A 16,302-nucleotide genomic window follows, 5' to 3' on the forward strand; every position below is an offset into this window, starting at 1 on the left:
TGTAAGACTATTAAAACAGAAAAGGGCCAAATCTGCTATTCATTATATTCCATACAAAAGCAGTGTTGCAGCATGGGTGCTGTATCAAAATTTATCTATGCTTTATTAGGATAAAAGAATAATGAGCCCAGAAAGCACCAAGAAGAGCTCAGCAAAATAAGCATGTAAGTAATCTCTGGAAATACCAATAGTCACCCTGACTTTTTGTAGCAATTTCAAACCCCAGATAACAGATCCCATTTAAACTTAGGGGTGAGGTTTTCTTTTATCAAAGTCTGGACATGAAACCTGTGGCCTCATTTAAAAATTGACACCAATGTCACATGTAGGCAAGGAAATGGCATACAACAGGAGTCTCTAGATTCCCAAAACTATTTTTTAACTATTTTTTCAACTAATCAAACAGAAAACTACTAAAAATATTAAGTGACTATCAAGCCTGGGGTTTTCACACCCAAATACTGAACTTTTTCAGTCTCTTGTGTAAACCGTTCACATCCCTGTCAGATGTGATGTTTTCCTGACAGGACACAGCACATCCATGTCACTCTTCAAAACCCCCACTGATGACCAACTTACAGAGCTGCTGTAGAAGAAGCACTCTTAGGCAGGAGAGGGCAGTAAATTATGCAAAATATAAAGCATTGAGAAGATCAGAACTGAATTTGAAATAGATGGAAAGGATTACTTAGGCCTATGTGTTATATTTCATTGTTCTTGCTATCATCATTAAGATTTTACCATATGAACAAGGAAAGTGCAGCCTTTAAATGATGCTTGAAATACATTTCCAGAAAAGGAAAAACAATTGGTAATTATGTTTGTCTTACGCCTACAAGAAATATTTAAAAATCTACGGTTTGTCCAAAAAATGATATTGAAAACAATATATATTGCCATGGATATACTGAGTAGAGAAGTCAGGTAAATCAGAATTACGTATAACCTTATCATGGAGGTAGTCAGCTCTGATTTGCATCAGAAAAAAGAAAATTTTAAGAATATTAAATGCCACCAAACATATATCCTCCACTACTAAATACTGCTGGCTTATATAGTTCTATTTTATAGGTAGAACATACTTAAGAGATATTTCAGCTTTTATTTATCTGACATTTTACTCAGGGGAAAGGAACCTTTACAGTGAAGAAATCTGTTTCTCAGGAGTGATGGTTCAGCTTTTAATGAGTTGTCGGTGACAGATCCCTTGTGGCTAGTCGAGCCCACAACTGCAGGCATCCGTGAAACAAATACTTCCTGAAATGCAACTGGACAGGAGCACACATCCACTCTACTTAATGCAGATGTTTTCATTAAAAAAAAAATAAAATTACCAGTGCATTTTCAATCTGTTAAATCAATCTCAAGTAAAGGAGAAGTGGTAGTTTAGCACATTCAACAGATATAAGATCATTCTGTGCTGGTTAGTCCAGCTGCTGTTTTATTTATTAGCAAGGCACAAGGGAAGGGGGATTACATAAACCAAAATGTGTTTAAATCATGCAAGTATAATCTAACCACACTACGAAATATGACATACGTTTAAATACTTCATAAAATGGTTCTGGAGTTTTCCAGTATTTATCATGTGTGTTGCAGAATTTGCAGGTTATTAGCCTGTACATGTTTCTGCCATTGCTCCCTGATGCATTTGGGACCATCCCAGGTTGTTCAGGAATAAAGCAAGGAAGCATCCTTCCCTTTATCAGCTCTCCTCATAAAATACAGGAATATCCTGCAGGTTGGGACCAAACCTTGTAGGTCACCACATGAAGAGCTGACATAACACTACTGCTGAGCATTTGCAAAAATGTGCTATCAAGACTGAAATTAGCTCACTAGCTAGCAAGATTACTGCTGAACCGGCATCTTTTAGCATCAGTGGACAAGGCAAAAATCCCACAAAACTTTCTTCCCAAGAGGGTAGTTTTCAATAATGACCACTCCTTACGATGTTAAAAGAGATACATGCAAAAGTTTCAGGGTTGTAATGACACTTGAAATACACAGTATTTCTTGACAATCATGATAAACTGGTAGAGACCAGAGCTATTCAGAAGGCACTGTCTATCTGTACCACATTCTAGAAAAATGCAGAATTAACTCCTTATTCAAGACATTTTGTTCACCTGCAGCCATCCTGCACTAGGCTCTTCTGCAAGAGGACAGATACAAGGGCAGCCTTCCCTACAGACAGGGCACGCACCCTTGGGCCCGAGATGTTGTACTTCCATGGGCTGTCAGGAAGTACAGATGGTGTGTACGCGTTGCCTACCCTTCCCACTGCAGCACAGATGAAAAGAAAGGGCATACCTATTCACTGCAGGCAGAGAAGAACCTGTGATTAAAAGGGTGAGGTTTCTGAATTAAATTTAAAGTTTTAATCACTAAATTCCTAACAGGTTTACTTGTGGCTGTGGCTGCAGCAGCTACACTGTTCCTGATGGAAAAAGACAGGGTGAGCAGTAAGGAGGCACCTTCAGCTGGGGGCTAACAAAAATGCAATTCCTCCCTACACATGCCTGCCAGAAGTCAGGCTGCATAGCATGTAGGTTTTGTTGCTTTTTTCCCTGATTTTTACTATGAGATAGACAAGAGAAGTTATTTAGAAAGATTAGGGCAGGTAGATCTTAAAGGTTAGTGATTCAGAACTGAATAAACTAGAAGACAGAAAAGCAAAGGGATAATACATGCCAAACCATCCTCAGGCAGTATAGCCAGCAGCAGTTCCCCAAGCAAACCTGCCACACAGAGCCAGCCAGGCCCTGCAGACGCGTAACTCTAGAGAAGCAAAGGAAGGAACCACCTTCTGTGTCACTTGGCGTGCTGGCCCTCTGCATGGGGCCAGCTGAAGATGTGAAGAAATAAACATTACGGTATCACAAAATGTCCACTGCTAAGACTCAGACTCTCTGCTTGGTTGGTTTTGCATATCTCACCTTAAACACATTCTGCATTGTGTTGGGAACATGCATGTGCATTTCAATCAATCATATCTTTTTAATGAGTTAATATGCTTTCTGCATTTATTATAAGGTGTAGAACAGATGGCAAAAGCTCAAACTAATATATTCATAAAATTAACTTACACTGCAGGTGATGCTTCTCCATAGAAGGTAGCAAGTTGGTAACATGTTATTTTAATGTTATAATAATGCTGCATTACAGGGGAATTTCTAGGAAAGTAAATGTGATGGTGACAGAGATCTCTTGAATTCATTACGGTCACTATCACAGTGAATACCAATTACAAGAGACAGAAAGGAATACACTGTTGGAATACAATCACTGCAGTGTGAATTTATGTATAAGAAGGAGGAAAATTGTTTACAGATTTTTAAGGTTGAAGTAATACGATCTTTTCACCCCCTAAAGAGTGCAAAACGCTTATCTCTAATGAGTATTTTCAAATAGCTGACTGTTTCAATACCTCTGACCTGTTTTGCCAGCTCTGAAAACACTCAAAAATACCAGCTGAGATCAAAGCAACCTGGAATCTGTTCCGTAACACCAATTTATCCTTTCTTTAAATTTTCATGTATTCATATTTAAATATACTGTGCCTTTCATGCACATCATCTAATACAGACACATATTGTTCTGTCTATTGAAAGATACATAAGCAAATACACAAGGCAACATGTGATAATCAATTCTCCTCTAGCCATTTCATTGCTTTTATTTGAGGCCAACCACTGACTTCAGTAGACTTATTCCAGATTTTACACCAAACAAGTGGAAAATGTGGCCAACTGTTTGTCTTCCTCCTTTTATTTCACTGCAAATTGCAATAGTAACAGTGAATACTGTACACAAATGTCAAGAAACTAAGGCCAGGAATTTCAGAGGGCTCTGGATAATAGCTTCCCTTGAGAACCCAGACTAAAGGAGTTAAGTCTTCTACTGTAATATTTCATTAAGATATACTGCATATTTATGTACGGTAAATAATTCACAATCACTTGCTTTCTTTCTGCTAGTGAAATGACTACACACAAATCAATCATTATTTCTTTGAGTTTACTCATTATTTTAACTTGACAGGTATGTTTAATTATTTCTATTCTATGGCTGAATGGTAAAAAATTACAAATATGCTCTGCAGTGGTGGTTGTGATGGATAAAAACTGATACTGGAACATTTTTATATTTTGTGATATTTGTAGGTGAATACAAAATACCTCTCAATGTAAAGAGCAAGTTCAGCTTCTTCCAAAACCTGACTGTGCAATTTAGATGTTTAATTTTTATAAAAGTCTCATAGATCAATGCTAATAGTAGATGCATGCAGAAAAAGTCAGACTATCTTCCAGGAAAAGCCATCTAACAAATAAGAAACTGAAACTAATAGCCACAAAAATATTTTACAGTACTTGCACAGCTCTGATTTTTTACATTGCACAGGTAATGTAACTACTAGGAAAATAAATATGTACTGACTTACAGAAGTGCCACATACGTACTAATGTATTTCTGCATTAAAAAAAAAAAAAAAAAATAATCTGAATGCTTAATTCCTTCTCCAAAGGAACCTTTAGGGCTATAAAGAAGTGTATTACCCACGATTTCCTAAGTGGCCCCAGGACGCAAGGAAAACAGCTTGCAGGTCTAGTAATATGAGCTATTACCTTATGTGCAGCTGAGAAATATTTAGACAGAAATGCAGTAAGCCTGTATTATCATGACAGATGAACCTGTTAGCTTGTGTTTTTCTGAATCCTAGTGCTACAGAATTCCACCTTATAGTCAAAGCTTACAAAAGGAAACAAGACAGAAGCTGAATATGTACAGGACTGAGCTCTAGTGAATCAAGAACAAGAAATGGCAGCAACTCCTCACAGAAAAAGCAGTAACTGTGCAGTTTCACATTGCTTTAGCTCTGTGTGGTGTTCAAACGGGGTGTTTACACTGTCAGGTTGGCTCTCCCTCCGCTCTGCTGCTCTGTCATTTTTCCCATGTGTCTACATTATTTTCCTTTTGGTGAATCATTTAATCATAGAATATTGTGTTGGAAGGGACTTCAAAGATCACCTGGTCCAACCTTTCTTGTAAAAAAGCACAGTCTAGACAAGATGGCTGGGAGGTGTTGATGTGAAAGAGAGGACCATGCAAAGCAAAGCTTGAACCCTACAGATATTATGGACATGTGCCAGTTCCTACCACCCAGCCCTGCCACCAGCACTTGCTCCCTGATGTGGGTCATGGAGGCAGCACTGACACCAAGCCTCTGAACTCTGCATATATGTGAGATGTACGTTTGCACTCTCACTGCTTTCAGAATTAGCCTTTCCTTCAGTCTGAAAGGTGCAAGACAGGAATGGGTGACAAAGGAGCAAAGGCTTAGGGAAACACACAACCACAGCCTTGTAATTTTAGTCTCAGACAGATCTCTGCTTGCTGGCAGGTCTTGGGCTATTGAATTTCCTTACTGCAGTGCTGCAAAACAAAGGAATAAACTTCTGTCAAGAGATGGCAAAAGGACACAGGGCAGCAACTTGCCAGTAAGAGTAATTCTTTGAAATCTGTTCTGTGCATTCTTACGTGGGAATGAGCCCCACAACACAAGTCCGCTATCATCATGCCTCCAAGAATCACATTCCTACAATGCTTTGTGATACATGCACAGCTCGGTTATGTTCAGCTTCACGGTCCTGAACAGAGCATGGCAGGAGAAGGAGCTGGGAGCGTACTGCCAATAACCACAAGCAACGCCTTAAAAGAACAGTTGCTGCTGTAGCAGGATCTTTATTTGAGTCAGCCTCCACATATTCCTATTCTGGGAATCTGGCTGTCCTCAATAAGGTGGGCTGGATAGGCTAATTCAACAGAAACTGCAGGAATGCCTCACCCCAGAAAAACTCATCTGAATGCCAAGATGTGATACAAAGTAAATGTGAAGAAATCCAAGAACCAGCTCTATATATTTTTATGATGGAAGGCCACGGGTGACAGTGCTGAGTTAGCCCAAAGCTCAACAAGACCCAAATCCATGTACTCTAATTCTTGAAATAAACGTGCTTACTTGGGGCTACATTCCTGCAAGAAACATTTCCTGTTCTCCAAGTAATAACTAAGAGAAATTAAATACACATGCACACTGCAAGCTGGCCTTCTCTTGCCCTTTCTTGTTCAACTCTTTAGGACCACTGAGTAGCATTTATGCATCTGTTCTACAACATGTTCAAAGCGCCAGTTTACACCAAATTCCCATTAAGTTCATTATTGGTAATGGGCATTATGTGTTCATGAAACTTTCTAAACCTGCATAATTATTGCTATATTTTAATTAGAAATAGAGTTACTAACTTATTGTGTGCGGATTCTGCCTTTGATTTTATAGTCAAACAACAGAAAACATTTCTTATGAAAATAATTGACACAACAAAATTTGCCCCACTTGGAAGTTGTAAAACCTCATCTTGCCAGTCTCTGCTTCGCTTTGTCAGATGCAAAAACACTATCCTCCCTTTCATTTAGAAGCTCTTCTTTAGCATAGCCCTTATGAGAACTCATTTTCTTGGACTCACTGCTCTGCTAAGAGATTGACAAAAGATAGAAAGCTTTTACCATTTAAAAAGAAAGACATGGGGAAATATATCCTTGAAACACTGCTTTCTACAACACTATTTTTTTGTATTTCTTATCATCTCAACATTTATTTTTTAAATTACCAGAATTGTATCGGTACCAAGCCAGTTCTGCAGCCCTGGTGCTTGAGGGGCAGCACTAAAGACTCTCATCATTTAGCACATGTAGCAGCACCTCTTCCATTAAATACCAGTATGCTCCAACTGGACACAGCCTGCCATTTTGTGTTGCTTACTGCTATGGCCATGCTGAGATAGGGTAGCTCTCATCAGGTTTCTAAATGGCCCCCACTGTAATTTATATTAAGTCCTTAGGCTGCATATTTCAGAGCTTGTATCCAAAAGGAATTCGTGCCCTGGCTTAGTCTATTGCATCATCTTCTCTGCATTTTTTCCTGCGGGAAGCTTTCCAAGCTGCTGTTAAAGACAGCGTTAATCTGGAGACTTTCACATGGTCTAGCACTTGCTGTGTCCCTATTATAATACCTATAGAGTTATTATTTTTGCCATGACATTTGGACACTTTATGTACAAACTTGAAGAATTTGAGGCCATATTAAATGTCAAGCCGTGAAAACAGAGACAATTCCATGCCAGCTTTTCCCTATATGAATTTCAAAGATAAATTGGACAGGGTCGGGAAGTGTGGCAGAATATGTAACTTTATTTCTTATGTCTAAAAATCTCCAAGATCCCTCTAAAACATGCTTTATAAGGTGGAAGAACTCTGAGATAGTACAATAAATCTGCAAAGTGATAACCATAGAAACGGCCAACCCTGCTGCTATCACGTTAGCGCGTATGTGTCAAGAGAGTCACCAAGCGATTAGCAGTGCAGGTGTCTGAACAGCTGAACAGCACTGAAAGGCAAAGATTCATTCTCTTCCTCTAGGTGCTTGAACACTCATGCTCATTGGCATGGTCATTTCTGTGACTCAGGAGGGAGTGATTTGGCTGCCAAATCTAGACTGAGAATGGGAATTGGCATGTTTAAGCTTATTGCTTAAAGCTTTAGGAGCTTTAAATATTAACTTGGTTCAACTTGCATCATACCCTTATACTTATCGTTGCAGAAATTTTAATGCTTTTTCAGCAGCAAGTTGGCTCAAGATTTTGTCATATTTTTCTCAGCAACTCATAGGCCACTAAAGTCTGTGTCTGGGAAGCAACAGTCATCTGACCACACTGGGTACAACAATTTATCCATTCCTTACCAAGAAAAAATTACTATAGATCTGAGTGAAAAGTCTGCTTCTCCTTCAATTTATCTAAACAATCAGTACTTGTGGGTCACATCAGCAAATCTATTAATTACACTACTAATCTTTGTGCTCCTGCTGAGCCAGAGGTTAGACTAGATGACCTCCAGAGGTCACTTCCAAACAGAATTATTTTATGATTCTGTGACAAATTCAGTATTCCTGAGACAGAAACAGTGGCCACGGGGAAGCACTTCTGATACTGCGTCTTCTACAGCAAAATAAATAGATACTGCCTAACTTGACAATCACAAATTTTTCTTAAAGCTTTAGATCCCAACATTTATAGAGTTCATGTAAGCACTCCAGTCAGACATCCCTTGATACTGGCTCATGTAAAGGCGAGACCCTGGTTCCTCTGCACTGAGATTGGGCGCATAAATCAGAGAACACCTGTGATTTTTCTGATAGCTTGCCGGAGGTGAAATCAACTCTGTAAACTTTGCTATTTTAAATGAAGTTAGACAGCTAACGTATACTGGGAAAGTTAGATTTTCTGAAACAAAATACCATCTATTGTTCCTCTAGATTACACAATGTAAGTAAAGTTCATGCTAACGTGACAAAAAAGCCATGCTTCTGTTGCAAATCCACAAACTTCTTTCCACTATAAACAATATCCTCTAGTATTCTTCCATGTCTTAAAAACTAGACTTGCTCACAAAGGTCCTCTGATGCTCATCCACTGAAAAGGAACATTAAAGTACAGGCTGGATGACTTTAACTGGCTCCTCAAGATGTGTTTTCTCCGGCTGACATTTGGGTAAAAAAGCTGAAAATCTAAAGTCACTGTTGAATAAGTGAAGTAAATAACAAACCACTGAAGAAATGCAAGCTTAGTATGCTGAACGCCTGCAGAAACAGCTATAAATGTTATATGACATGTAAAAGCCTTCACATTCTGACTATCCCAAAGGCTACCTTGCACAGTGCTCAGAGAGAGCAGGGCGCATCTCACAGTGTTGTTCCTGCGTTTACACTTTCCAGTTTTGGGAGAAGTCCTGCTTTGGTCTTTGCAGTACTGCCTCCCTTGCACAAACCCCAGTGATGTGATATTCCCTGCAATCACCAGAGAAAGTACAAGAATAGTGCTTTGCCCTTGGATGCAGGTATGGTCATGCTCTGACTCGTACTGACTGTCCTTAACAGTTTCAATGCTACCTATAGAAAAATATCTAGTCGGGATACTAAAGAGGTTGTTGAAATTAAAACAGAGCACAGGTACGTTGCAAAAGTGTTTGTAGAAAAGTGCTTCTTTTTAGATCTCCTTTAGCTGAATCTTCCACTGAATAAATCCCCAAAAATCCACACTATTTATGCTTATAATATTTAACACTGTGGGGTATCAGATTTCAGCTACTGATGTGGTAACACAGTGCTAATACTAATGGCCCTGAAATGGTTCTGAGAGTGACTGCAAGTTTTCTCAGGAAATCCTGACTCTGCCAACTTGTTGGCTGTTATTTCCTTTTTCAATTCACCTTGTGTTGACTCTAATGATACCAATAGTGTGTTAGTGTGTGGGTGCACACAAAAATGCATTTCTGGTATATAACGTTTAAGATCCTCTAGCAGCAGTGGAAATACAGAGCTCAAAGTCCTTATTTACACATATTTCAGACTGTGTGTTACAGAAAATGGATAGGACAAACTAACTTCATTAGCACAAACTGCAAAACTGCCTTTTCTCTCTTTAATGGCTTTTAAAAAATATTTTTATTTTCAATACAAACTTTCAAAGCATGCACAGTTAATTTCCCACATTATTTTTTAATTTTCCAAAATCTGTGAGCCTGTGTGCCACATTTTGCCATGTTTACTTCCCACCCACATGATGGGACAGAAAATTTAATCTAAGTGAAATATTTCAATTTCACCCCCAAACTCCCAGTTCTTTTCCTATGCATATCTTGCTTCAAGGCTTGGTCTGTGATTTCACTGGATTTTGCAGAACAATACTGCAGGGAGGGCTGAAGTCTTTAAGTATACCTTTGTTCTGTGCTGAAAATTTCCCCAGGTGTGTTGCACAGCACACATGCCGACCAAAGAAGCACATCAGGCCCCTGACAATAACCTGCTGCACACAGCAGGGTCCACAGCTCCCTTTTGTGTTGCACAGAACTAACCACCTGGTGCTCAAACAAATAGTAACAGTCAAATGTAACCCAGGGAGAATGTTTTTCACAACAAATATTAATGAAGTTGTCACTTACAAGTTCTTCACATCAATGATTCCTCGAAAGGCCTTTCTAGGGATTCCTTTTATCTGGTTTTCACTCAGGTCTCTGAATAAGGGGAGGAAAAAAAAGAACAAACACATTCTATTAACAAAGAGAAGACATTTCTCAAATCCACATGACACAACGGGAACATACACATGCTTGGAAAAGTATGTTTCTGGGTTTGTTACACCACACAACGTTTCCAATTTTCTTTATCTCCTCTAGACGTCTGTGTCATGAGCTGAAATGACTCTCCAACAAAACCCACCAGAATTCATGATGCAAACAACAGAACTTCCAGAAAACATCACCCAAATGTGGTCACGACACTGGCACAATACCATGATATGCTGTCAAAATACCTGCAGCCAAATCTTATGCTTTGAAATTGCAACTCTATAGAGTAAATGTAATTTTCGCACCATGCTCCTGTTTGTTTACTGACTGCAAAAATACTTGGCTACCCCTGCTCAGATTACAGCCCCTTATTTGAAATTAATATTCAGGAAAAACATGACATTAATTCCCTTGCGTTTTGTAAATTTTCAGTGAAATGATCTTGATCCACTGCATTAAAAAAAACCACCACTGCATTGTGTATTAATGGGAACAACAGAACTTTTAACTTTGTTTATAAAAAAAATCCACAACAGCAATTCAAAATTTCTTCCTAGTACTTAAAACATTACAAAAAGCTTCAGTTTAAATCATTACATCTGCACTGTGAATGCAGGTAGAACAATGAGCACCTCAGGTTACAGTTTTCCATTACACCACCTGCAGTCCGTTCCTTTCTCTTTTGATGCACTATAAATATTTCCACTGGAATTTTCCAAGTTTGCAACACTCTACCAATCCCAGTGGAGGGAGGATGGAGGGCATCAGAAATTGGACGGATATGGACACAAAATCATGAAGTTGGGATATTTTCAGCCTAAGGGAAAACAGCACTCACAATGATTTCTTTGCTGGTGCCCTCTCAGCATGGAAAGAGGAAGGAATTTCACTCCACTTTAGGGGAAAAAGTGGAGGGAAGAGCAAAATGTAAGATGATGAAAAGAAGACAGAAAAATGGGAAAGAAAGATGTAAGAAATAAGCAAATAGAGGAAACAAAAGGCATGGGGATGGCTGGACTAAAGGACAAAAAAAAAAGTGATACCACAGCACAGGATATTACACAGTGCATCATTTGGTGTGACACTGTCCCTGTGTTATACAAGCCCAAGGCTTTGCTCCATTTTCAGAAAGAAACTCTGGCTTTCTAATGACTATTAAGATGGAATGGCAGTCATCTGTACTCACCACCTGATACTCTTTTCTGTAAGTACATTTTGTGTTGCAGCAAGCCTCCTTTCTAGTCTCCACCAAATTGGCTTTATCAAATGAGAGGCCAGAAATCAGAGCCTGTCACAAAAGCCCACATTGACACTGCAGGTCAAGAAATGTCACACAGGGCTTTCTTCTGCTTTCCATCAGGCAGATAGGAAAAAAAGGGGACTATGTCCTTGTCATGAGACTAATTCAATTTATACCAGTCAAGCAGTCTACACCAAATTCTCAGAGTAGCCACAATTGTCCATTCAGACCATCACAAACAAAAATGTGCTGCTGGCTACAAGTCTCTTTTTCAAGCCAGATTAAAATTCTTTGTGACCTTCACAATTTGTTTAACACTGATCCACACCCTGACCCTTCCTTCACCTCCCCTTTCTTTTACCAGCAACAAAATATTAGTTCTTTAAAGACAGACCTTCAACCCAGACAAATGATGAGGCAACCCGGACAGAGAAGAGTCGAAAGTACAGTGTATTTCAGACCTATAAGAAGGAAGTCTTATGCTAAAGATCAATTTCATGACCGGGACTCACTGGTGCGATCCTGAGGCGCAGCACAGCTACAGGCCAATTGTAAAAGCATGACAAAATGGCTTAGGAAGGCAAAAATTAGTAAGATTGAAAGCAAGAGGCACGCAACACAGAACAAAATGGGCCTGAAAAAGTAGAATTGTATGATCAAATAAAACCACACTAAACCCCCCAACACCTCAAGCTGCATTTCTCTGGCATTTTATTGTGCATTATTTCAAATCAGGTTTAAAAACAAATTAGGTTTTCAAGTGTTATTTTGTAATATTATTGCTGTCTAAAAGGGCCAATTTATGGGTTTGCTTTCTGCTTTATGCGCAGCTCTCACTTGCAGTCAGGCAAATACAGGAGACTGTAGGAAATTCATCCTATTTCTCTGACAATCTTCTTGTAAATTGTATTAATTTTATTTTCCATTTAGGCACTCTCCTCTAGCTAAAAATACTGCCTCTCTAAACCTCCAGGATTGTGGACTGATTTCATAAATATCTCTAGTGGTCTGATGAGCCTGCACGGCATTAGTGATGCAGCATGGAAGAAAATTCACAAATGCATGTTTCATTTTCCGTAACTGTTTTCTCACAATGATAATCTTCCCTTTTTTAGACGCTTAGGAATAGTGTTCCTGTCTGCTGCCTAACACCATGACAAACTTTTGCTAATCATCTTTCATAAGCGAGCAAACCCCACTCAGGCTTCAGCCCGTGCACTTCACAAAACTTGTAACAAGCAACTTGTCTACATAGTTTAGCTTAAAGTTTCAGCTTTTCATTCCCTACTTCTCATAACAGACAAAATGGGAAGCTCTTACTGACAGTATGTAAAATAAATATTAGTTACTGATAGTAACTGTGGAAAACCAGATAAACTAATGTGAGGCCAAAACAAAACAAACCCCTAAAGAACAACAGACCAAAAAATATTGTGTTATTCAAGAAGAATAAATGATGACTTTGAAGAAAAATAAATTGTGATTATTAATACATTTTCTATTTCTTAGACAGAGGTTTCAAGTCACCTATTTCTGTAATGGAAGACAAGTCCAATGCCTGGCTGCATGATGGATCCTAAGCAGGAAATCAGAAAAATTCCAGATTTAGAGAAACATACACTTTCAAAAATCTTCACTAAAAAATTTGTTCATCAGGAGCACTGTCCTTCACAAAGGTTCCTCCAAACAGAAAGCAGCAAGCTCAATAACAATGGAAACACGTTCATTTGCATCCTGATAAAATAGACATGTTGAGCTAAACAAAGGTTTTTAGCTTAAATCATTCTTCCTCTTATTTTGATAAATACTGGCAAGTTTCATGCACTTCAATCAGCCACACAGCTTTCCAGCAGTGCAAACGGCCCAGAGATTCTGCAACTAGCCACAGCTCAATAAAGTGCAGTCTTTTTTTTGGCGGTGTCCCATCTCTTATACAGGGGTCCCATCTGATGGAAACACATATGAAAAGGCCTCAGCAACAGCTCACAGAGGAACCAAATGGGTGAAGACCACAGCAGGCAATGATAGCGGATACAACTTCCGCAGCCAGCAGCGTGTGATGAATGCCCCTAAGGAACCAGCTCCTTCGTTTCAGAGATGGGGAAACGGAGCCACAGAAATTGTAGAGAAATTTGACTTCAAGTTTGCACAGATCAGAGATGCAGGAGCTAACAAAATCCAGCAGCTGTGCTTACATGGCCTCACAGCACAGAAGACCCCACATTAGTCTAACTCAGACTCAGACGAGTTGGCACAAGTCAATAATTTTTTTTTTTTCGTTTTTATTTTAATTTAACTAAAATGTTTGAGACACAGATTAACTCCCTCTGCAAGTCCAATACTCCTTTCCTGATCTTCAAATGTGAATTGCAAAAGCCTTACTGATAAAAGGATTGGAAAGGAAAAAAAACCACCCAAAACTGCTGACATTTTCTAAGTGCCTCTGCAGTCTTCGTTATAATGCTGGTTTTAGCTTCCTGTTTTAACACTGGTTATTACATCCTAAGTAAAATTTCAACTATCTAGCATAGCAATAAAATACATTAAGACTCTTTTTTTTTATTTCACCAGTAACGACATAAATCAGTTAATTGGAGCACAGACCCTATGAATTCATAAAATAAGAGTCTTCATTTTAACTACAGATCTAAAACATTAAACCAGCTACTTAAATACAACTTGCAAAGCTACAGTGAATAAGAAAATAAGATATAATCTATGAAAAATAAAAATTCTACACTGATAGCATTACGCTTAGGTTGTCTCCCTTTTCAAAAACAACAACAAAAAAACCTCTAAGCATTCACTAGTTATTTTCCAGATCTTTTTTGGTATACAGAATCTGAAATTTTAAAATACTAGTTTTAAACACAGAACTGCCTGAAAAGTAGTGTGATTAAGAAGTATTTATTGTGGTTGAACACAACTCTTATTTCTCCTGCTCAACTGGGCTGGAAGAGAGATGACCATTAAGTGTTATGCAATAAAGAACTAGACTTGCCTTTAATGTCTAAGAAGTTTAATGCAAAGACCTATAGAAAACTAGTCATCAAGAGCAAATGCTTCACAGCCAAATATGTATCTTTCCCAGTATGTTACTGTATGTTGATCCCATAATAAAATTGTAAACCCATAGAGTTAACCATTAACACATGGAACCAACCTTCAGCAAAAATGAAGGAAAAATCCAGAAGAACTAACTGATTTCTTCAAGTACCTTCTAGTTTATCCACAGTTTAATTGCTTCTTGGAATAAGAAAGGAGAGCTCACACACAACTCTCTCTGTAGCAGCTGATAACAAAACCGTAAACCAAACCCTGGTTGATTCAACTGTATATGGAGCCTGAGTGCAAAACAAGCAATTGTTCCCCAGCATCTCCTCCTGAGACGATAATACTGGAAAGTTTTTGTTGCTTCCTTGCTTTGCAAACTAAAACTAATGAAAAGGTATGGATGCTGATTTTAAGAAAGTGTCAACTGCCACCAATGTTAAGAAATAAGTACTTTGCCCACTAGATTCATTCCAGCTACAGAATGTACAGCTGAGAAAAAAGAGAATTAGATAATGCCTGTTGGTAGCTTGTTTACACTATTTTACCAAATAGGATTGGAGGGGTTAAAAACATTTTAGTCTCATGCATTTACCAAAATAAAATCAAATAAAAAGTTCTTGAGGTTATGTGCACGATTAAAGTTGTCTATATTCTTCAACCCAGCATTTCTTTACACACGGACTAAAACCAAACTGAACTACTCTGCAGAAGGTCACATAGTTAACCCATTCTGGTCACTGCAATTTGTCTCATTAGAATTAGTTTTAATTTGTACAGCATGTTACACATAAATTCTACCCTACAATGTTTTACTGAATTAAATAACACAACTGAGGAGTTGAAGAGTAACAGATGGGGGAAAATTAGGGAGTATAATCCAAAGAGAACAGGTATCTCTAAGTAACACATAATAAAAGATAAGGAAGTCTATCAAATGCAGAATGATAAAAGTCAGCTTTTTCACAGAGCAAGAACTGGAGGGAAAATGACTTCTACAGCCACTGAAGAGAGCGAGCAAAGTGACCAATGCTTACTAAAGGGAGACACAACGGTGTAACATGCAAAGAGGTAGAAAGACCAAAGGAAACTGAGAGGAAAAAAAGAAGTTTTCTCAATTATATCTGTAACAATTTCAGCACAGAATATTAACCTTCACAGTGCCTTTTTCTTTTAACTAAATGCTTGGCATTCCCAAGGAAGCTTTGCTGTCTCCCAGAGTTTCTATTACAATCCACAACAACTTGCAATGCCTCAAACACTGCTCAACCTCAAGCATGGCATAACTGGGATCATAAAACCAGCAGCAGAAGGGCAACAGCACAGATTCTCTTCCAATTGCTACAATTTATTCTTGCCCATCATTACAATGTCCCTTCAAAGAAATAGGTGACATTACAGTTAATCTGGTCACATCTTCCTATGCAACTCCAGCCACTTACTCCCAGGAAGCAGAGCAGAAGGATGCAGATCTGTCTCCAGTGCAATAACCGCGCACTGTCAAAGGCTGCTATGCCTCAGAAGTGGGTGAGGAAGACTGGGCCAAGAGAGTAATCACCATACTTGAGGTATGCAAGAAATGGATCCAAATTACTTGCGTGGTAAACGTATCTGGAGGTGTAAGTGCCAGTACACACAAGCTCAAGGATGCAGACGTTGAAATCAGATCAAAACAGACTCTGTAAATATATTCAACCATAATTTTAAAATGTCTTTGTATCACATTAAGCTAGCATTTCATTTACAGCAAAAAACAGAAGACAAATTTTTCCTGCTCTGCCAAAATTGCATGGCAGTTTTTTAATTGTTAAAATTAATATTTAACA

General features: G+C 38.5%; 1 protein-coding gene across 3 annotated transcripts in view; it reads right to left on the reverse strand.

Annotated features, from left to right (window-relative positions):
* The window catches only part of SLIT3 (slit guidance ligand 3), a 525,769-nt gene that overhangs the window by 243,730 nt on the left and 265,737 nt on the right, over window positions 1–16,302 (reverse strand). For all 3 annotated transcript variants that reach the window (XM_026858170.1, XM_026858169.1, XM_026858168.1), the window contains one exon: window positions 10,060–10,131. In XM_026858170.1, the coding sequence (XP_026713971.1) occupies window positions 10,060–10,131 (72 nt within the window). The remainder of the gene's footprint in view (window positions 1–10,059; window positions 10,132–16,302) is intronic.

This window comes from Athene cunicularia, assembly GCF_003259725.1.
Source record: "Athene cunicularia isolate RWA chromosome 13 unlocalized genomic scaffold, athCun1 chr13_part1, whole genome shotgun sequence".
Taxonomy (NCBI): Eukaryota; Metazoa; Chordata; class Aves; order Strigiformes; family Strigidae; genus Athene; species Athene cunicularia.